This window comes from Alexandromys fortis, unplaced genomic scaffold, assembly GCF_014885135.2.
Source record: "Alexandromys fortis isolate MF-2015 unplaced genomic scaffold, M_Fortis_MF-2015_v1.1 scaffold_1, whole genome shotgun sequence".
In the NCBI taxonomy this organism is placed as follows: domain Eukaryota; kingdom Metazoa; phylum Chordata; class Mammalia; order Rodentia; family Cricetidae; genus Alexandromys; species Alexandromys fortis.
In genome coordinates, this window is record NW_026067927.1 from 4,483,538 (window position 1) to 4,505,469 (window position 21,932).

At 47.3% G+C, this 21,932-nt stretch overlaps 1 protein-coding gene and 1 non-coding gene across 2 annotated transcripts; one reads left to right on the top strand and one right to left on the bottom strand.

Annotated features, from left to right (window-relative positions):
• Positions 1-327: 327 nt before the first annotated feature.
• Cfap263 (cilia and flagella associated protein 263) lies at positions 328-21,844 on the top strand. The gene is made up of 9 exons (XM_050144003.1): positions 328-489; positions 2,708-2,834; positions 3,185-3,346; positions 6,194-6,349; positions 7,711-7,791; positions 10,246-10,401; positions 14,851-14,958; positions 20,227-20,382; positions 21,730-21,844. The coding sequence occupies exons 1-9, from the start codon at positions 389-391 to the stop codon at positions 21,814-21,816; spliced, it is 1,134 nt and encodes a 377-aa protein (XP_049999960.1). The 5' UTR covers positions 328-388; the 3' UTR covers positions 21,817-21,844.
• LOC126503098 (U6atac minor spliceosomal RNA) lies at positions 16,097-16,217 on the bottom strand. Its single transcript, XR_007592165.1, has one exon. It is a non-coding gene; the product is annotated as a U6atac minor spliceosomal RNA (small nuclear RNA).
• Positions 21,845-21,932: the final 88 nt, after the last annotated feature.

Genomic DNA, 21,932 nt, shown 5'->3' on the forward strand with positions numbered 1-21,932 from the left:
CACAGGCAGAGACTTCTAGCTTTCTGGGCCTGGAGTTTCTGGCTGGAAGGATAAATAGAATTATTCATTACAGGGTCCTTGCAGATTTGCATGAAATAGACTTAACATTGGCTCCAAGGACAGAGGAAGTGCTGAGCAAACTCGAGTTGTTGTTGTGACTACCAATTTAGGAGTGATTCTCAGAGAAATGAGGTAGATCGCGCTCAGATGTAGGGGTAGTCAGCGGCATTGGTCCACCTCCGTTGCGCAAGGCGCAAGGAAGGGGCAGGACCACTGAAGCCCCGCCCCTAAAGCAGCGTTCAGTTGTCTGGGCAACGCACCGCCGGGTAGCTGTTCGAGTGACGCGGGACGTCTTGCTGAAGGCTCCCAGAGCACACTAGGCTGAGAAATGTCTGAGGAGGACTCCGACAACGCGGTCACCGACTCCCAGACGGAGGAGGATGGCGAGCTGCCTGTCATCCAACTGTGCGGGCTGGTGGAGGAGCTCAGGTATCGGCACCGTGGGCCTCTGAGGCCCCAGCTGCAGCCCGCTGACCACCCAGGCCTACGCCGAACCCCGCGGGAGCGCAGCCCACTACGTGAAAAAGGAACTTCTTTGCCTGCTTACCCTTGCTTCTTGTCTAATCCTGAGCTGACAAGCCTCTGATGGAGCCAGGACAAGGTGGAGGGGCAAGGGAGTCAGGTAGCCTTGCAAAGACCAGAGAGGATTTGGTGACGGTAGAGCTTTGGCCTGGAGTGTGTCTCCCTGGTGCCGAGCTGCTGCCCCCCCCCGCCCCCCCGTCTGCATCAAGTGGCCTCCTAAGCCCTTTTCCAAAGTTTGCATGAAAAAAAATTAAATGGCAGCTGGGTAGAAACGAAGCTATTGAAATGATTTGCTTGAGGCTTCCTGGGCTGAGTGAGGCTTTAAGCATAGAGACTGTGAGGAAGCATAGGCCCAGCGCTCTGACTTTTCTACAGCCTGTTTTCTACCTGCCCCGCAGCAAGTTAACTGGATACAAAGATTCCATGATGTAGCCGATCTGAAACAGTATCCTGTTTCTGGCAGCCTGAATAGGCGTTGCTTCCATCCATCGATAAATAGTTAACACCAGAACCTAGAGATTAATACCAGTAGCTACCATGTTGAGTGTCTGTCATATGCCACAGCCTTCTGTATGAAACAACAATCCTAGGAGGTACACACTCTCTAAAGTTTCCTTCCTTAAGATCCTGCAGCAGAGATTCAGATCCAGGGACCCATGGACTGCTCCACTAAGATACAATCAATATGTGCTTAAAAGACAAGGTGCCTTGATTTCCCTCTTTCTCATTAGGCTTCTGTACTGGTCTCAAACTCAGGAATTAGTTTAACAGCACACCTAGGCCTCAATGTCACTGTCTCTTTTACATATATATTTGTGTATGTACATACAGATAGAATGGGAAAGTTCAGTAGCTCAGTGGTAGAGTCCTATTGGTTTGATCCCAATACTACTCTTTCTCTTTCTCTCTCTCTCTCTCTCTCTCTCTCTCTCTCTCTCTCTCTCTCTCTCTCTCTCCTCTCTCTCTCTTTCACACACATACACACACAAACACACACATTAAAGTTGGGCATGGTGGCTCTCACCTTTAGTCCCAGCACCAGTGAGGCAGGTGGATTTCTGTGATTTCAAGGTCAGGCTGGTTTACATAACACGTGTTCCAGGCTAGCCAGGACTCCAAGATGATGCCCTGGATCTTAGCTTCCTTTCTATTGCTGGGACAAAACACTATAATCAAGACAACTCATAAAAGAAAGCATTTAGGGGCTCATGGCTCCAGAGGCTTAGAGTTCATGATGTTCATGGTAGGGGGCATGGCTGCAAGCAGGCCGGCATGGTGCTGAAGCAATATCTGAAAGGTTATATCTGACCCACAAGCACAGGGCAGAGAGCATGCAGTAACTCGGAATGGCATGGGCTTTTGAAATATCAAACAAAGCTCACCCCCAATGACACACCCCCTCCAGTAGGGTCACACCTCCCAATCCTTCCCAGACAGTGCCACCTGCTAGAGACTAATCATTCAAATACCTGAGTCCAAGGAGGGGGGACATTCTCGTTCAAACCACCATACATTGTCTCTAAACAAATAAACATAAAAGGCAAGTCTCATATATAAGAAGTAGTACCTTGTATCTAAGTTGTATCTTGGCATATACAAGCTAAGTAGATATGCCATCTCTTGTTTGAAACCCACAATTCAAAGACGTCTTCGTTTATGATAACCATCCAATGGAATCTCGAACCTGTTGGGTAATGCCAGTAAAAGAGCAGAGAAACAAAAGCCACCATCTGAAGATGGGGGGGGGGCAACTAGATAGCTTCAAGAAAGTTGTTTATTCAGGAGTACTTTTACAAGCGAGTTAGATGATATCTGAAGAGGGATCAGCAATAACAGTCACCAATAGGACACCAGCACTCTGAATTTTGTGGCTTGTTAGACACAATAACCAAGAGATCCAATACTCTGACAGCAGTGCATGGCCAGAAGCTGTCCACAGGCCATTGCGCTCCTTGCCCTTACCTTATAATAAAGATGCTATTATTATACCATTATAGGCAAAGAAAGGAAGACCCCAAGAAGCTGCATGTCTTACAGAAGGCCATGTGTGACCAGTAATGTACTAAATACTGATTATTTTGGGGTGCTATTCATAGCATTTACTTAGGTACCCTGTATCTTACAGCTATGGAAACTCTGCTCTCAAAACAGAAACAGAGATGTTTGAGAAATATTACTTTAAACTGGAACCCAGGGACCACCGGATGCCACGGTTATCAGAAATTAAATTCTCAGCAGCAGAATTTTCACAGGTACACAATAAAAGTTGAAAAGTCATCTCATCCTGTTTGCCTCTGTAAATGCAAATAGTGTTGGTGTCTCTGCCTTTGGAGTGCCTTCTTGGGTCAGGGGGTCAAGGGACTTTTTCCCTGCCCTACTTGGATCATTCCTTCCCTTGCAGTTTCCTTTCAAGTGAGGGAACCCCATTCACTTGGTAGCTGACTCTTCCGGAATACCTTAGTTTATCCGGAAGAATCCCTTGAAGACTGGTATGATAGGCAAGCACTCTACCTCCATCCAGAGCTTCTTGTGGGTCTCAGAGCTCCTTCTCATGACTCCCTATTTCCTCTCTGACCCCGACTTGGTTTTGCTTGGGTTACAGTTCCGGAGCAGGCGTAAATCCAAGGCCCGTGCAGGTCTGGATCGTACATCAGGCCTCTCTGTAGACCAGAAGCTTGAACTCGTACAGAAGGAGCTGGAGGACACAAGAGAGGAAATACGGCACATGCGGGCCAATGCAGAGCGGGACCTGCAGCACCATGAGGTACTCCCTCCTCCCTGGGCTGCTCCTCTTCATCTGGGGGGGGGGGGTGTGTCCATGTCTTGCTGGTCCTTGAGAAGAAACCCAAGGACTGAAGGACTAACCTCTACAGAACTTACCAGTAGTTGTGTGTGTGTGTACGTGTGTGTGTGTACAACAGTCTTTAAACTTGTTTCAATATAAAATATCGAAAATGCTCCAGCATAGAGAACTATCATCACCAGCGACACCCAGCTATAACACTCATTAGCATAAGACCACCCCCGTTCCTCTTTCCTCACTGGGATGCTAGCAAGTGAACTCTAGGTGTATTGTCTACTGTAAGTATTTTATCATCTATCTCTAAAATATGGTTCTTTTTCAAAGGCATAGCCACAGGCTGGAGAGACGGTTCAGTGGTTAAGAGCATTTGTTTCTTTTGGAGAAGACCAGGATTCAATTCAATTCCCAGCACCACATGGTGGCTCATAACCATCTGTAACTCCAGTCCCTGGAGATCTGATGCCCTCTTCTGATCTTTGAGGGAACCAGGCACATATGTGGTCTACATACATACATGCAGGCAGAGTACTCATATACATAAAAATAATAAAATAAATAAATCTTTAAAAAAAACATAACCACAATGACTATTCAGACCCTCAAGTTTTTGCAATAATTCTTTAATAATATGAGGAGTTTAAGGTTTAAGTGAGTGAATCGTGTATAAATGCCCAAGTCAGCCTTCATATACCGCATGCATAGTCGTGGACACGACTTCTGGACTCCAACAGAGCCTCCCCATTAAACCCGATAAAATCAGCCCTCCAGTGAAGAAATAATCCTGTTCATTTGGTTTCCCAAGTTATTAGCTTGCCTTTAGCACAGGACTTGGCAGGGCCTTGCTTGAGGCCAGGCCAGGAGGAGCAGCACGGATGAGGTGAAAGTCAAGGAAGTGTGTCGGCACGAGCTTGGCAGACTCTCATATTAAGGAGCCCTGTTTGGGAATCAGGTCGAGTAGGGTAAGAGGTCTGAGAACTGGGCAGGGGGTTTATCAGGCCCTCTGTGTCTTAGAAAGCCGGATCCCCCTGGGGATAACTGAGCAGGAAAGCAACATGCTAAAAGCAGCATGTAGGGGACCTGGTGCTCCTACATGGGAAGGCCAGAGTTTGGGATATCACCAAAGATGCTGTTTCCTGTTAGCAAACCAGGAAAGACTGGAACAGAGTGATTTCCTGTGTGACCTTTGTCATGTTATCCTTTAAAAGTAGGTGTGCATATGCTTCGATGTTCAAAGAAGACCATATTTGTTACAGAATATTTTACTTTTTAAAGATTTATTTATTCTTATTTTTTTAAGTGTGAATGATTGCCTGTGTGTACTTCTGTGCATTTCATGCATATGTGGTGCCCCTGGGGGGCCAGAAGAGAGTGTCAGGACCTCTGGAACTGGATTTACAGAGAACTGTAAGCCAACATGTGAGTGCTGGGAATATACCAAGGGTTCCCTGAAGGAGCAGTCTGTGCTCTTAACTGCTCTCCCATCTCTCCAGCCCCGTTACAGATCATATTAAAATGTGCTATGTTTTAGTGTTCTATATCTTACATGCTGGTTTTAGCATGTTGTTTTCCTGCTCAGTTATCCCATCTTAGCAGAAGTAACTACTCTCACTTGGATTTATCTCCTAGAGTTCAGATACATTTCTGTGTACATATGAATTTCCTCTTAAGAGGTATTAAATTCTCTCATGAAGTATACCTTTTGCTTAACACTGTCTTTCTATGTCATTATCAATTTCTTCCTTATCTACAGACATGCTCCAGTTTGTTCTGTGGATTCCCAAAACCTTGGATGACAAACCATATACTGTATTTTCCCCTACATACATATAATAATAAAGTTTAACTTATACACTGGGCATAGTACAAGATTAACAATAACTAATATAGAATAGGACAACTTTAACAATAAGCTTTAATAAAATGCCAGCATCAGTTCTTTTGCGTTTTGGGGGCCTTTATTAAGTAAAATAAGGGTTGTTTGAACACAAACACTGGAATCTGCCTTCTCCCCAGTCAATGGATAACCCCAGTGACTGACTGCTAGTTGGCTGATGTGAGCATAGCGTATAGAACAGGATGCCCTGGAGAAAAGATGACTTTTCGCTCCAGGTGGCACAGGATGGAAGTTTTATGCTGTTTAGGATGATGCACAAATTAAACCTGAATTAGTTATTCCTTACACTTTCCATTTACTATCTTCAAATGGCTCTTCTGCAGACCCTGAGCATGCAGATAAAGAAGGACTTCTGTGCATATGTATTCCTTTGTAGCATCTTTTCCTCAGGTTACGCATGTGTGTAAGAGCACTTTATCACCCCCCTCACTAATTCACCATCTCTCTGGATTTAATGGGACTCGTGCTTTGCCTTGCACCAGCTGGAGTTTTGGTGGTATTTGTTATTTTGAGGCAGAGTCTCACTTTGTAGCCCAGGCTAGCCTCAAACTCATGGCAGTCTTCTTGCCTCATCCCCTCAGCTGCTTGGATTACAAGCGTGCACCGCCACACCCAAGTTTTCCATATCTTTTATATGGCTTGACCTTTAGTGGATAATATTCCCAGTATGGGGATAGTGACAGAGATAATTGGTCTTGTTTTCGTCGGCTTGCCAGATTTTGTGGGTGCTTCAACTTCCAAGGCATGCTTTAAAATAATAGTTGTCATAGAATCAGCTTCGTACTTAAAGAAACCTTTCTAAGTCTGAGAAGAAACACCTGCCCTGAGACAGAGGCAGTGGGGACTTAGGTGTCCTTAGAGGATGTGCTATTGGGAGTTTTTGGAAACCCTTCTCTCTTGGCTGACCCTTCCAGGCTATCATCGAGGAAGCTGAAATTCGATGGATTGAACTTCAGAGAGCAGTGCATGAATTTGAAAAAGATATTCTGAAAACCATATCCAAGAAGAAAGGGAGCATTCTGGCCACTCAGAAAGTGATGAAGTACATCGAGGATATGAACCGCCGGAGGGTGAGCCGCTTGCAGAGCTTAGAATTAAAGAATCCATTCTTTTTGTTGTTGTTTGTTTGTTTGTTTGTTTGTTTGTTTGAAACAGGATTTCTTTATGTAATGGCCCTGGCTATCCTGGAAGTCACTTTTTAGGCCAGACTGGCTTTGAATGCACAGAGATCCCTCTGCCTCTGCATCCCAAGTACTGAGATTAAAGACTGTGCACACACATCTTTAATCCTAGTACACAGGAGACATCCTACCCTCCACCATAACACTTCCCACATATATAAAATACTTTTTAAACTCCAAGTGTGTGTGTGTGTGTGTCTAAATTTAAAAAAATTATGTGTACGGAGTTTCTTTTTGTTTGTTTTGCCTAGATATGTTTATGCGTGCCATGTGTATGGCCTGGTGCTTGTGTAGGCAAAAAGAGGGCATCAGATCTCCTGAAACTGGAATTATGAATGGTTGTGGGTCTCCTCATGGGTGCTGGGAATCAAACCCGGGTCCTCGGAATCAAACCCGGGTCCTCTAGAGGAGCAGCCAGCACTCTTAAGTACGGAGCTGTCTCTTCAACCTCTTTCCCCCAAAGCACATATTTTACATAAAGCAAAACCTAAAGGAAACAACAACCGACTGGGCAGGATGAGTATTCGTGTTTCCTCTTCCTTGTTATCTGTTTCACGATGTGTGTGTTTCCTTGAGAAAGGTGTGAGCTAGTCAGGTTGCAGCATAGGCTGAGACAGGTTCCCCTCCAGCGCTTTCCTTCTCCTTCCTGTGAGGAAGGGGAACTGGCTGAGGAGAGAATGCTTTCAGTTACAGAGAGCTGGTAGCGTGTTAAGCTTTGGACCCTGGGGTCAGTTGAGGGTCCTTAATCCTAACACACTATGAATGATAAAACTGCAGCCCTACCATATAAACAAACATCAAAGAGTCCCAAGATTATTTTACCAGTAGAGTCCCCTGCGGTAGCGCCATACCCAAATAATGACAATTGCAGAGGCACTGTGACACTGGCACGGGACCAACCCAGTTTCCACTACATCTTGGCTTCTAGGGAAATGGCATCTCAGCACCGTTTGAGCAGAGTCGAGAGGGCTGAGGAGAAATGACCGAATGCTAGTGCTCAGGTCTGGTTTGTAGGCCCAGACCTATTATTCAGAGCAACGTGAGTAAAGATGAGTAGTTGACTAAAATGTCCTTCCTTCCTTCCTTCCTTCCTTCCTTCCTTCCTTCCTTCCTTCCTTCCTTCCTTCCTTCCTCCCTTCCTTCCTTCCTCCTTCCTCCTTCCTTCCTTCCTTCCTTCCTTCCTCCTTCCTTCCTTCCTTCCTTCCTTCCTTTCTTTCCTTTCTTCTTCCTTCCTTCCTTTCTTTTTTTAGGATAATATGAAGGATAAATTATGTTTGAAAAATGTTTCTCTCAAAGTTCAGAAGAAAAAGATGCTTTTACAATTGAGACAGGTATGTGTTTTTTTTCTTTCTTTTTTAAAAGGTAGCCTGACTATTATTCCCACTCATCAGCTCTCCCGCCCCTGACAGAGACTCCTGACCTAGTCACTGGGATCATCGAACAGCGTACTTTACACAGTAGAAGAACTTCACGGTTGATTTAGAGGTCTAAGGAAGGGGAGATGTTCTAGCTTCATTTCTCAAATAAAGAAAAAGAAATTTAGGGTAGAAAGGATTTTTTTCAGCTTATAATTCCAGGTCACAGGCCATCATTGTGGGGAAGTGGCAGGGACTTCCAACAGCTCATCACATCCACAGCCACAGTCGAGAGCAGAGGAAGATGAAGAACTACATGCTTGTTGGCTTACTTGTGCTCAGCTGGGTTTCTGCGCTCTTAATACATTTCAGGACCCCTGCCTTGGGGATGGTGCTACCCACAGTGGGCTGGCTCTTCCCATGTCAATTGGCCTAATTAAGCCTCCCCCACGGGCCAGCCCAATGTAGACAAACCCTTGCTGAGACACTCTTCCCACATGATACTAGATGGTGTTAATTGGACTTTAAAGCGAACCCACGCAGTAGATGATCTTGGCTTACCTGGCTGCACCCAACACCCCTTCCCTCCTCTTGAGAGTAAGGAAAGAGGGTGAAAGGAAATAGAATGAGCAGGGGTCATGAGCCAAGGAGCGCAGGCAACGTCTAGAAGCTGGGAAAAACAAGGAGATGCTCTTACCAAGAGCCTCCAGAAGGAATGCAGCACTAATAGCATTACGATTTTAGCCCCAAACCTAGTCAGACCTTCAGCCCCCAGAATGGGGAAGTAATACACCTGTATGGTTTTAAGCCACTAGGTTTGTAGCAATTTGTGGCAGCAGCCAGGAGAAACCAATATAGCTAGTGGGCAGGCAAATTGGAGGCTTTCTGTAGAGAAACAACACATGTGGCTCTTTGAGGGATGTGGCTGGGTGGCATCGTTTCACTGAGCAGGGGTGAGTGTTTCAACAGATGACGTCAAGATCTCCTGGTTAAAGGACAGGAGGGCTACTGTGGCGCACAGGTTCTGGAACATGGTCTGTGACTTCATCCTTTCATTGCCCAGTGTTTTTATCATTATATCAAATATGGGCACTGATGACATATGCATCAGAGGAAGCCATGGGCAGTGTCGTGGGACTGGGCAGGACAGTGTTCATGTCAGGCAACTATTGCTTGGTTGACTCAGGATCCAGAAAGACCTCGACAGACCGGAGCAACCCTAATGTGACTAAGGAGAAATGCAAGACTTCTAAAATATCTGCGTGGGCACAGGCTTAGATGCAGACTCTGTGACCATCAGCAGGGGCGCAGGCTGTCCTAGAAACACGAACCAGAGCAAGGAGAGACTGGCTCTGCTCTGCCCTTGCCTGGGGCAGCACTGCTGACGTGAACTCCACAGTTGAAAGAAGCCCTGTTTGGCCATGGCAAGAGGAGGGAAACTGGCTATCTGTGCTCAGGGCTGCCGTGAAAAGGCAGAGCCAGTGAGGCCAGAAGAAGGATCACTGTCCAGGGGCTGCCCACAGGTAGTGAGTTCCTGGTCTCCAGGGCTTCGGGTTTAGGCACCATGATGGGAAGCTTGGAGTAAGAGTATATGGATGACCTTTAACCTGTGTGCCATTGCTGCACCGAGAGGACAGAGCTGTGAGCCCTATCCCTAAGAGCACAGGCTAATGGAGCGCCCTAATGTCCTGCCGGGGGGGGGGGGGCGAACACAGCTCTCTAGAAAGGGAACAGAGGTACGAGGGCCTAGAATTGTGCTGTCAGAGGCTCAGTGGAGAGCGGGTTTGTCCTGGGTGCAGAAAACAGGCTATGCATTGTTGCTGGGTGAATGGTATCAGGATTTAAGGAAAATGACCCCACAAACAAGAGGGCATGGGCCTGGACAGAAAGTGGGGGCACAGTTTAGAGAGGGACCCCATATACACGCCTACAAAAATGTTCACTCAAACAAGAAGAAGTTATGGGCAGCCATTTGTGGGTTTCCAGGTTTAGAAGTTGAATTTATTTATTTGCTTTTGAGACAAAGTCATGCCACATAAACTTACTATGGCTTCACGCTTCCTCAGCCTCCCAGGTGCTGGGATTGCAGGGTTAAGACACCAAGCCCAGATTAAAAAATCACTTCCAAATGACCTGCTTTTTAGTTTGCCTTCATAGTATTGTCAAAGTCTCCCGGGCCTGGCCCCAGGGCCCCTGTGTGCTGTGTCCTTCCCTTTGGTACTAAACTGTTACATCGCCATCTTTGGCTTTTCTCCCTTGAGTCTGGAGGCATTGTGTTAACTTAATAACCAGCCCTGGTGCCTACTGCCATGCCAATGCCCAGGATGCTTTAGCGACGGTGGCAGGTCTCCGAAATCCCACCAGATTGCAGGACAGGAGCTTAAGCTAAGGGTCACTCCTGACCTTGCCTCTGTTCTTTGGGAATTCCAGAAGGAGGAAGTGGGCGAAGCCCTGCACGACGTCGACTTCCAGCAGCTGAAAATCGAGAATGCCCAGTTTTTAGAGACGATTGAAGCAAGGAATCAGGAACTGATCCAGCTGAAGCTGGCCTCCGGGAACACCCTGCAGGTCCTCAACATCTACAAAGTAAGGCCCACCCCAGGGCCAGGCACCCTGCCAGGCTTCCCTCATCCACCTGCCCCACCACAGGGAGGTCCCCAGACTATAGGCATTTCCTGTTGTCCCCTGACTTCTCTGGATTTGGCAACGCCGGGTCCCATAAAATCCCCAGAATGCTCTCACAGTCCTAACTGTCCACTAGTCCCACCTGGGTGCCCTTTCCTTTTGAAAACATGTCTATGCTCTGGTCCCGCCCTGACTGATTGAATTAGGGGGTGAGGGCCATGGATTTGGCTTTGTTTTGAATTCCCTGGGCGATTTTTATGTGCAGTGTTTGAAAGTGAACCACATGCAGGCCCCGTTTAATTGAGGGATGCAGTTTGCACTTCCCTTAAAACAGTCTCAGCCATAAATCAGAAAACTACTAAATTATTCATCGTCTGAACGCAACACTTTGGGGAGAGAGAAGAGGCACTATTAATAATTAACGAGGGACTGTGGGTATGAATAGGGCCTATCCCCAGCAGACCAAGCCATCTGGTCACCCAGTGAGTGATGGAGTATTGCAGTGGCCAGCAAGATGAGCAAGTACGTCTCATCCGCATCCTGCGAGCTAAGAATGGCTTTCGCAGAGGAGCACGTGCAGGAGAGCACTGAATGATGGAGAATACTGTCAAACCAGCTCCGGAGAACTGAGCTGTCTTCTAGAAAGTCCAAATATATATGTGTGTGTAAAACGATGTGATCATTATATATCATATATACAAAATAATACATATGTATCACATCCTATTATTTTCAGTGTGCACGTGTGTGTTTGTGGCAAGTATGCCTTGGCATCCATGAGGAGATCAGAGGACAGCATACAAGAGTCAGCTCTTTCCTACCATGTGGATTGCAGGGATCAAACCCAGCTTGTCAGGCACAGTGGCAACCAGGCCTCACTGCAGAGTCACCTCACCGGCCCTATGCAAAAGTGTCACACCCGGTCATTATGTATACACTGTCACCAGTAAAGCACGTGTAGGGCTCTGCAGGCTTTTCTCTTGTTGGCAGAAGGAACTATACAGTGTCTAAAATGTTGCCTCTGGCACTGCAAAGCTGAACAGATACTATCTGGTCCTTCACAGAAAGGGTTTCCTGGCTCTCGGCCTTGCCCAGGACAGTGGTGGCTGTAGCCTAGGTAGCTAGCATGTGAGCTTCATTTGGCCCACAACAATGTGATTAGCAATTTGAATCTGTTCAAATTCCTGACTATTGCCAGGCGTGGTAACATGTGGGTGGGGTAGGGAGGGCAGCTTGGGCAACACTGGGAGACCTTGCCTCCAAACAAAAGAACCTCCCAAGAATCCTCCAGCAAAAGGAAAAGCAAAGTGAATTTGAATGTATTAGACAGATTTACGTTTGCTGAACATTTTTCTTTACAAATCACAAAAGCCTAAAGCAAAGGTGCTGAGTTTTGTTAAGCATCAAGTCATAGATAAGAACCAGGGGGCCCGCCAGGTCAGCGTGGGTCCTGCTCGACCTCCTTCATCCTGCACAGAGCATGCAGAGTGGCCAAGTCAGCTTCCTGATGCTCACGTGGGACTGTCCACATTTAGCTTGTGCCATCTGAACAATTACTTCAAGCTGAGACCAGCCCGGGTGAATTCTGATGGCTGCTCACCCAGGGCCTCGACCTTATCCCCTGGAGACGGTTCAGTGGCACAGGGCCTGCCTCAGCTTGTGGGATTTGGGCAGTGGAGCTGCAGTTTCCATGGCAAAGCTGTCAGGTTGCAGAACCTGGGCTCCACGGGCTGGGTCTAAGGTCACAGTGTAGACTGCTGGCCAATGGGAGCCGCGGCACAGCGGGCCTGTTGCATGAGAAGGTGTGATCAAAGGTGGGAGAAGCTACCTCGCTTCTGTTGGCTTCTCCCATATCCCAGTTCTCAGCTCTTGTAGGGGAAATGGAGGCAGAACAATGGTCACTTGGGAAGTCTGCCTCCACTGGGAACTGGATGGTGACGATGTGTCACCTGGTCTAGGTCCATCTGCCAGAGACAAGGTCCACATCTCACCTCTGGATGAGTTTTGTGTGGTCTGGGCAGTGTGCCCAGCAATAGAAAACAAGGCCTGCCCAGAGCAGGTGAACAGTGCTGACTGGCAGCAGTTTGGATGTGGTTTTGGTGGTCATGGGAGGGTGAAAGGAGGAGCCATTTGGCACATGTCTCAAGCAACCAAGCATGAGACCTTGTTGAAAACATTCGGATTAACTCCCCATTGTTCACAAAAGTAACAGTGCCATGCGTGCCTGGCTGGTGGGCCCGCTGCTGTGAATCACCCTTGACTGACTTAAGCGCCCCGGTGCCCTGAGGAGGACAGAATTCTAAGAAGTTCCCAGCCCCGTGCACAGGAGCACACCCCTTGTAATGCAAACCCAGAGTGGGAATGGATGGCTCAGGGCATGAAGTCATTTCTGTGATGTCCCTATGTGGCCCGGGGGACACTAAGGTGAGGTGTCCAGGAGGCCTGGTTTATCTCAAGAGCCACCGAAAGCAGATTTTCTTTGCAAAAAGAAGTCCCAGATGTGGAGCATAAGTGAAATTTGGGGGCTGGAATTTCTCCATCACTGCTTTGAAGATAGAGGAGGCTACATGGAAGGAATCTTAGTGGCCTCTAGGATTGAATGAACTACTGATAGCCAGGAAAAAAAAAAAACTCATTGCTGTGACTTCAAGGAAATAACCAACAACCACTGTGATGAAGGAAGGTCACTGGTTAATTAAATAAAGAAATTGCTTGCCCTGATAGGTTAAAACATAGGTGGGAGGAGTAAACAGAACAGAATGCTGGGAGGAAGAGGAAGTGAGGTAAGACTCCTCAGACAGACTCCATAGCTCCTCTCAGAGACACACGCGATGAAGCTCCGACCCAGGATTGATATAGGCTAGAATCTTCCCAGTAAGCACACTTTGGGGAGCTTACACACATTATTAGAAATGGGCTAGTCCAGGTGCGAGAATTAGCCTAGAAGAGGCTAGATAGAAATGGGCCAAGCAGTGTTTAAATGAATACAGTTTGTGTGTTGTTATTTCGGGCATAAGCTAGCCAGGCGGCCGGGGTGCTGGGGACGCAGCCCCGCCGCTCCTATTACAACACCACTGGGTTTAAGAGAGGTCCTCGAGACCCAGACAGAAGCCCAGGACCTGGCCAGCTCCTAGATTTCAGTCTGGTGGGCCCATGGGCAGAGAAGGCACTGCATTGTGCCCAAACTACGCCCCTGGGTAAACAGAGAGAAGGAGCAGTTGTTGGTTTCAGAATCTGAAGTGTTTTGCTACCCTGGAAAGCTGGGTCTGTCGTTTCTGTAGTGACCTCAAGTGGCTGACATTGCCATTGAGTGTCACTCATGTGACTTGCATCCCCTGGCCCAGCAGAGCACAGCCCATTCCCTTGCCCATCCATCCAACAATATGATCTCCTCTCCCAGCCCCTTTGGGACCCTCCTTCCCCTGACATTTTCCTTGCCCTCTCTTCCTTCTTCACAGAGCTAAGTGTGATTTTATCTGTCAGTTATCTGTCCTCATTGCTGTTGCAAGACACCCCCACCCCAACACATCCTACTGTATGTCGATTGGCACAGTCTACTGTGTGCCCGTTGGCACAGATGCAGTCTTGGAATTCTTGCCGTGATTTTCAGCCTCCCTACCTCCCTTGGCATTGGTTGAGAATGAGCTTCCCAGAGGCAAGGCCTAGAATGTTTCTCTAACTCACCAGTGCCTGGGGCTGGATGGGTCGGTTCTTGGGGTGTGCCTACCCCTCATCCATGCAGAGCACATTCCAGCATTTTTGGAGACTTCCCAGCAGGGTAGGGCTCAGGGAGAGCTTTTGGAGACTTCCCGGTAGGATAGGAGAAGGCTCAGGAAGAAGGCTCCAGAGGAGGTCAATCTAAACATCAGGAGCCTGGGGGGAACTGAAGGGCAATAATGCCGTGGGCATCCGTGAGGCAGTGACTGTAGAATTCTCTGACACCAGCAGGCCCCAGCTTCTTTAGGCAGGGGTGTGTAGTGGAGCTCAGAGGCTGAGGAATCACACCAAATCAATTCCAATCCTGGCTCTTTTAGTTTTAAGTGGGTCTGGACCCACTTCTTGCAGGGGTTCCTCTCTCTGCACCCTCATGAGGTAGTCACGGCAGCTGCTGAGTGAGCTGTATCTGTCAGACACAGTGCTCTGCTCCCTGCCAGGATGTCCCCTTACAGCCTAGCAAGGAGACCATATCAGTGTAAGGGAAGTTTGGAACCAGTGGGGCAAGAGCTGAGTCCTGTTGTTGGATCACTCTGCGTCTCCAGCAGATCCAGCCAGCTCTGAGACATCAGATCTGGACACATTTGGGAAGGGTGGTCCCCAGCTGACAGGAATCTGTGTAGATGGAATGATGGCCTTGCTTCGTTCCCGTCTCCAAGGGCTCCTCTTAGCGCCTGCCATTCTGGTGTGTTTCAGAACAAGCTTCACCGGGCAATGGAGATATACAACAGTCTGGACAAGGAGATCTTGCAGAGAAACGAGCTGCTTGGAAAAATTGAAAAAGAAACCATACATGCAGAGGAGGTAGGAGGGCACAGCGTGCTGTTTCTGATGTTTGCCTTCTTTTGTCCACAAAGGTCACTGTCCTTCGATCCTTGGTTAATCCAGACCACAAAAATCAAAACAGCTCTGAGCCATGATATCAGTCACTGGATTTATAGCTCAGTGATGTTATATTTATCGCTGGGTGAGGTCCCAGGGTCTGCTCACAAGGAAAACAGTCCACAGCATATGGCCTTATAAAATACATAAGGTGGGGGCTGGAGAGATGGCTCAGGGGTTAAGAGCATTGACTGCTCTTCCAGAGGATCCAGGTTCGGTTCCCAGCACCCACATGGCAGCTCACAACTGTCTGTGACTCCAGTGCTAGGGGACTGGATTAGATTGCCATTGAAACATAAAAGTCCTCTCTTTGGAGTCCTGGCATTCATGATGTAGTCCAGTTTAGTTTTCTCATTATCTTCTGTTTTTCAGTGCTGGGGATGGAGCCCAGGCCTTTAACACGTGTTATACAAGGGTTACACCCATAGCCTGTCTTAACTTTTCTTTTGCTGTGATAAAACACGACGACCAAGGCATCTTACAAAAGAAAACATTTAATTTAGGGCTTATGATTTCAGAGAGTTAAGAGTCTGTGATGGTGGAGCAAAGGCACAGTGGCAGGAACAGCTGAGAGTCTCTCCTCCAATAAGGCCACACCTCCTAATCTTTTCCAAACAGTTTCACCAACTGGAGACCAGGTATTCTACTATATGAGCCTATGGGGCCATTCTTAGTCGAACCGTCACATGGCCCTTTGTTTACCTTTATTTTATTTTTGAAACAGGGTCTCACTGTGTAGCCCTGGTTGGCCTGTAATTCCTTATGTAGACCAGCTGGCCTCAAATTCACAGATGTGCCTGCCTCTGTGTCCTGAGTTCTGGGTTTAAAGATGTGTTACTATCATGCCTCATTCCTTTGTTAGCTTGTTTTGTGTTTTGTTTTTTTGACACAGGGTTTCGCCATGCAGTACCGCCTGTCCTGAAACTCATTCTGTAGAACAGGCTGAACTCGAACTCAGAGATCCACCTGCCTCTGCCTCCTGAGTTCTGGAATTAAAGGGATGTGACACCGTTGCCCCAGCCTCCCTCTCTCTACCTCTCTCTCTCTACCTCTCTCTCTCTCTCTCTTTAGATGCCACGAAGTAGGTGGCCGTGCCTTAACCATATGCATGTTGTTAGGCCCAAGGGCCTCTTCCATCGTTGTCAGTGGGAATGCTAACCTTCTCTCCTTTCATACAACACATCTCTTTTTGTTTTTAATAGCACACTGAGTCCAGTTTGTGCTGACTAACATGCTCCTAGGTGTAGGCTCATCTACTGGAGTGTGGTGAACCTACCAGGAGCTACACTGCTTCTCACTTCCCCAGAAGCCATCAGCTATAAACAGCTTCTTGTTAGGGTTGGAGGCTCAGGAGCCCCTGCCTCCAGGCTTGAGCAATGACTACTTCACTCTCTGTAGCCTTTGTGCAGGCAACCACAGGTCCCGGGAATTCATGTGTGCGGTGCCCTAGCGTGTCCAGAAGTCCTTGTTCAGTCCTGGCCTTCCTAACCTCTGACTCCTCAATCTTTCCTCCCCTCTTCCACGGTGGTCCCTGAGCCTTGGGTGTGGAGGGGTGTAGAGGTTCCATCTGTGGTTGAGCATTCCACTAACCCTTATTTTCTGTATTTTATATCCGGGTTTCCTAAGTGGCTTCCAAGGATCAGATTCAAGTCTTCAGACTTGCATGGAAAACCCTTTGCCCACTAAGTCACCACACTGACCCTTCTATACGTTCTCACCATTACACTGGCCCTTCAGTATGTTCTCACATCACACTGTCCCTTCTATATGTTCAATCTTCTGTAGCCCAGGGTGCCCTTGAACTCACAGAGATCCGTCTGCCACTGTCTCATGAGTGCTGGGATTAAAGGTGTGCATCACCACTGCCTGGCCTCTGTGACTAACTAGTGTGGCTAGCTCCACACTCTGATCTTCAGGAAAGCTTTATTTGTTAAAACACAAACAAAAATCTCACCACATATTTTACTGACTTAAATCTGTTTGCAAAGAGATTTTGAGGGTCTGGAGAGATGGCTCAGTGGTCTAGGTCAGTGACTGCTCTTCCAGAGGTCCTGAGTTCAATTCCCAGCACTCACAAGGTGACTCACAACTGTCTGTGATGGCATCAGGTGCCTCCTTCTCGTGTACATGCAGACAAAGCACCCATAGGTAAAAAAATATGTATATAAACCTTCTTTAAAAAAAAATTGGGGGGCAGACAGAATCTTGCTATGTAGCCCAAGGAGGCTTCAAGCTCCTGATCCCCCTACGTTAGCCTGTGAGTGCGGAGACTGGAAGGCCTGCATAGCCACACCCAGCTCTCCATTAAGTCTCTGTGCCGCTCTGAAACTGTGCATTTAGTCCACCATCTGGACTCCTCCAGGGACAGTTCATGTTGCCTGGTTTTCTTTCCTTTTTTTCCCTTCTGTGTGGGTCAAATTCTCCTGTTTCTTTGCCCATCTCATAGTTTTCAGAAAACTGTGCATTTTAGGCACTGCAGCAGCTCCTGTCAGGGTGCTGTCGCTGTCTAGTGATTTGGCTGGATGAGTCAGTGTAGATTCTGCTTCCCCTATTGCTCTGTTGCCAGCGGGCTCAGCCTTGCCGTGGCCAGTCTGACAAGCAGACTGCTTGGTTGCTGTTGGTCTTTCGTCTTCCTGCTAAAACCTCCTCTGCTGGTGTCCCACCCAGCTGCTAGCCCCTGTTAGCTACTGCCCAGTCTCTCGGTTGCTTTCAGCTATACTGCGAGGTACTGTCTTACATACTGATCCAATCTCATGGCAGGCCTCTTTCCAGCAAGGTATTGCCAGTTTTTGAGACTTGCTCTAGACACAGGAAGGCTCTTCTTGGTTTGTTTGTCTAGTTCTGTTAAACATCTGCCTGGTCAACTGTTTTGTTTGTTGCCACTTGTATTGTTGAATCTGGCTAGTTTTGTATCTACTTGATGCAAAGCTGGAGTCATTTTGGAAGGGACCTCCATTGAGAAAATGTCTCTACCATATTGGCCTATGGGTGTCACTAGGCGGTGGTGCATTATTATTATTATTAGGTTGATGTATTATTGATGCAGAAGTTTCCAACTCACCGTGTGCAGTGACACCCCTGGGCTGGTGGTCCTGGGTACTATAAGAAAGCAGGCTGGGAAGCTCAGTGGTCAAGAGAAAACACTGCTCTTGTAGAAGACCTGAGTTTGGTTCTGGTATCCACATCTAGCCACTCACAACTGCCTGTAACTTCAGCTGCAAGAGAGTCAATGCCTCTGAGGATACTGTATGCATATGCACATACCCATACCCATATACATATAACAATAAAATCTAAAAACTACATGGAGGGAGGGAGAAGGAAAGGAAGAAAGATAGAAAGAAGGAAGGAAAAAGCAAGGAAAAAAGGAAGGAAGATTAGAAACAACCCAGTAAGTTGTTTCGTCTTAAATTCCTGCCCTGACTTTCTAGGATGACAGATTAAAAACTAAAATGAATCAGGTGGTGGTGGTGCACGCCTTTAATCCCAGCACTCGAGAGGCAGAGGCAGGTAGATCTCTGAGTTCGAGGCCAGCCTGGTCTACAGAGTGAGTTCTAGGACAGGCACCAAGGCTACACAAAGGAACTCTGACTTGAAAAACCACACACAAAAAAAAAAAAGTAGAAGAAAGCTCGAAGCTGAAATAAACCCTTTCTTCCCCTCGTTGCTTTTGGTCATGATGTTTATTACAGCAACAGAAGCCAACTGAAGAGCTCCTCTAGCGTGCCTAACCCAAAGATCTCCATTGTTTCCTACAAAGTTCTCAGCCGTGAGCCCATCATACTCTCCCCGAAATAAAGTCAGTCCCTTAGGCCACCGACTAGTAGATACATGGACATAGAAATGGGAACAGCAGACCACCTTTCGTGTAGTGGCATCCCTGATGTACACGTGGGGTGTTCTGGGGTCACTGTGGTCCTTGGTCTTCACAGCATGACCTCGCAGCTATAATACATTCTGATGCTTCGTTATCCTCCTCCTCCTCCTCTTCCAAGACACTTTCACTATGTAGCCTAGGCTATTCTTAAATGCTCAGTCCTTCTGCCTCAGCCTGCTGAGTTTTGGGGCTCCAGGTGAAACTCAGATATGATGAGAGAATCCTGAGTATTCTCATCACCCTTACGAGAAAGCAAGTGTGCTGTGCTTCTGGGCACAGCCTTTGGTGCGACCACAACAGCCTGCCTGTGGGAATCAGGTTGGATTACCACTTTATTTCTTCCTTTTTCTTTATTGTTTTTGTTTTGGTCATTTGTTTTGTTTTGCAAGACAGGATTTATCTGTTTAACAGGGCTGACTGTCTTGGAACTCACTTTATAGGCCAGACTGGCTTCAAAGTCTCAGAGATCCACCTGCCTCTGCTTCCCAAATGCTGGGATTAAAGGCGTGCGCCACCACCAACCATCTTAGATTATCACCTTCATAAAACATGTTAATAGTAATTTTTTTTATTAGTTTGTGTCACAGTAAATCAAAACAGTGCTTCTAAAAATGGCAACGGGAAACCAATCCATTGAGCTTGTTAGAGTTCAGACTGACAAGATGGGTCTGGGGTTGCCCGGCTCTGTGTTTCCCACCAGGTCCCAGTGCTAGACACAGAAGGAGCCCAAAAGCTCCTCAGCAAGGAGGCGATCTATGACATGATAGCTTCTCAGTTGGGCGTACCAAGGAGTAGCTCGCCTCCCCCAGTTGTGAGGGTCATTATGTACTTCGTACTGGCCTCAAAATGTATGTTCCCAAGGATGAATTCAAATTCCAAATCCTCCCGGGTCTACCTCCCAAGTGCTAGGATTATATATGTACTTAATGCCACTGAACTGTGTGCTTAAAATGGCTAAAATAGAAAGTTTTATTATGTATATTTTACACTACGGGAAGATAGGAAATGAGTTGAAACTGGTGAAACCAAAGTGTTTAGAGCTATATAATCTCACGCATGAAACACCTTAAGAAATCTAAACAAGAGAAAGCATAGTCCTTAATAAAGGAGAGAAACGAAATAGATAAGGAAAAGAAAGGATGAAAAGCACAGTCTCTGGTATTTCTGAACTGGATGAAAACATCCTGATCTGCTAAGAAAAACCCAGATTCTTGAGAGGGCCCCATGCTCTGTGACCGTCACTATCAGTTTTGGAACTGTATTGAAATTGAAGCTCCCAGAACTTCATGGACTAATGGGGTCCTTCCCAACAGGACAGAGCCAAAGCCCATACCTTGAACATTAAGTTGCGGAAGCAGTTGGCAGAGTTCCGGGCTCCCCAGGTGATGACGTACGTCAAGGAGAAGATCTTGAATGGGGACCTGGAGAAGACCGTCAAGATGTGGGAGAGGAAGGTGGAGATCGCAGAGGTGAGTCTGTTGTCCCCAGGCGGGATTGAGTCACTGACCTGGCCTGGATTGCCTATCTCAAACCACCAACATCTTCCTTCAGGATTTATTTATCAGGCTGAGGTTATAGGGATGTTGGACGTGTTGTGTGCATGTGTATGAGAAATCTCGGCAGTTGTTTCAACTGTTCAAAGTGAATGGTGCATTCCTCCCCCAGCTAAGCTCCCACTTGTAATGGTTAAGAACAACGTCCTTTAGGGTCTGGGAGAGAGAGATTCTTGTTACCCAAGTGTGTTTAGTCACTTGCTTCTGCGATGAATTCTAGAATCTTGTGAATGCCTCCATAGTGTGGGTATTTAGTAACTGCTTCTTCTTACATGGAGAAGGAGTTTTTAAGCAAAGGAGAAGCCGCACACTTGGTGGCAGCCCCTTTAGTCCCACACTTGGAGGCAGAGGCAGGCAGATCTGTGTTTGAGGCCAGGTCTCCGTAGTGAGTACATAGTTCTACAATGTACTCAAAACTACAGAGTGAGGTCCTGTTTTAGAGAGAGAGGAGAGGAGAAGAAAAAAATGAGAAAATAATGGGTTTTTAATGGCTTTCAGATCACAAGCCCATGCATTTACATAGTTGCTATGGGCCTCTATGAGTTGATGTGCGTGTAGATCTCATGGTGGTCTGCACATTCAGGGTATAGATTAAAACCTGTGTGAGCTGCTGGGGAAACTGGGATCTTCCTACATCTAGACCCCAGTTCCATTTCCCTCGTGTGGTCATTGGTGACAGGGAGGACGCGAGGGCCCTAACTCAGCATACAGCATACCTGAAAGTGAGCAGAGACTCCAATAGGGGCTGCACCATCTTGCTTTGGGCAAAAATACACTCTTTAAAACAATCTTTTGGGATTTTTTTTTTTTTTTTGCTGCTGCTGCTTTTTTTTTGTTTTATTCTCTCTCTCTCTCTCTCTCTCTCTCTCTCTCTCTCTCTCTCTGTGAGACAGTGTACCATGTATCCCAATCTATTCTCCCCTAATTCAGCCTAATATGTAGCTGAGGATAACCTTGAACTTTGATCCCCTCTCCCACCTCTATTCCAATGTGTGGCGAGTGCTGTGGATTAGAAGCAGGGCTTTGAGCATGCAGGGCATACACTATAGCAACTGAGCTACATCCCCGGCCCTAGAGAGGTCTTTTGGGTCTCCATTGCTCTGTGATGATGTCTGCCTGCAGGGTGCACCATGGGACCTTGGCCCCTCACAGGGTCATCTGCATGGCCAGCAGTTTGTAGATGGCGGTGGCCTACAGCACAGGCACACACACCCCGTTTTTCCCAAGTAACCTTCTCCCATCTCCCCCTTTTCTGTTCTGTAGATGTCTTTAAAGGGGTACCGAAAAGCCTGGAACAAAATGAAAACACCGGATGAGCAGCTGCAGACGATCGGGCCACCAGGGAAATAGCCAGGAGCAGCCCATAGCTTGCAGACCCAGAAGTGACCTATTAAAGTACTCTAGTGTTTTCCAGTAGTGGGGTTCTCTCACTGTTCCCTGGGCCCAAATAGTGTTACCCCCCCCCC

Bases quoted from the DNA above. Each gene is read 5' to 3' on its own strand.
- Cfap263 (XM_050144003.1), top strand. From the start codon at position 389: ATGTCTGAGGAGGACTCCGACAACGCGGTCACCGACTCCCAGACGGAG. The intron at 2,835-3,184 runs GTACACAATAAA...CTTGGGTTACAG, and splicing joins CAGCAGCAGAATTTTCACAG to TTCCGGAGCAGGCGTAAATC. The intron at 7,792-10,245 runs GTATGTGTTTTT...TGGGAATTCCAG, and splicing joins TGCTTTTACAATTGAGACAG to AAGGAGGAAGTGGGCGAAGC.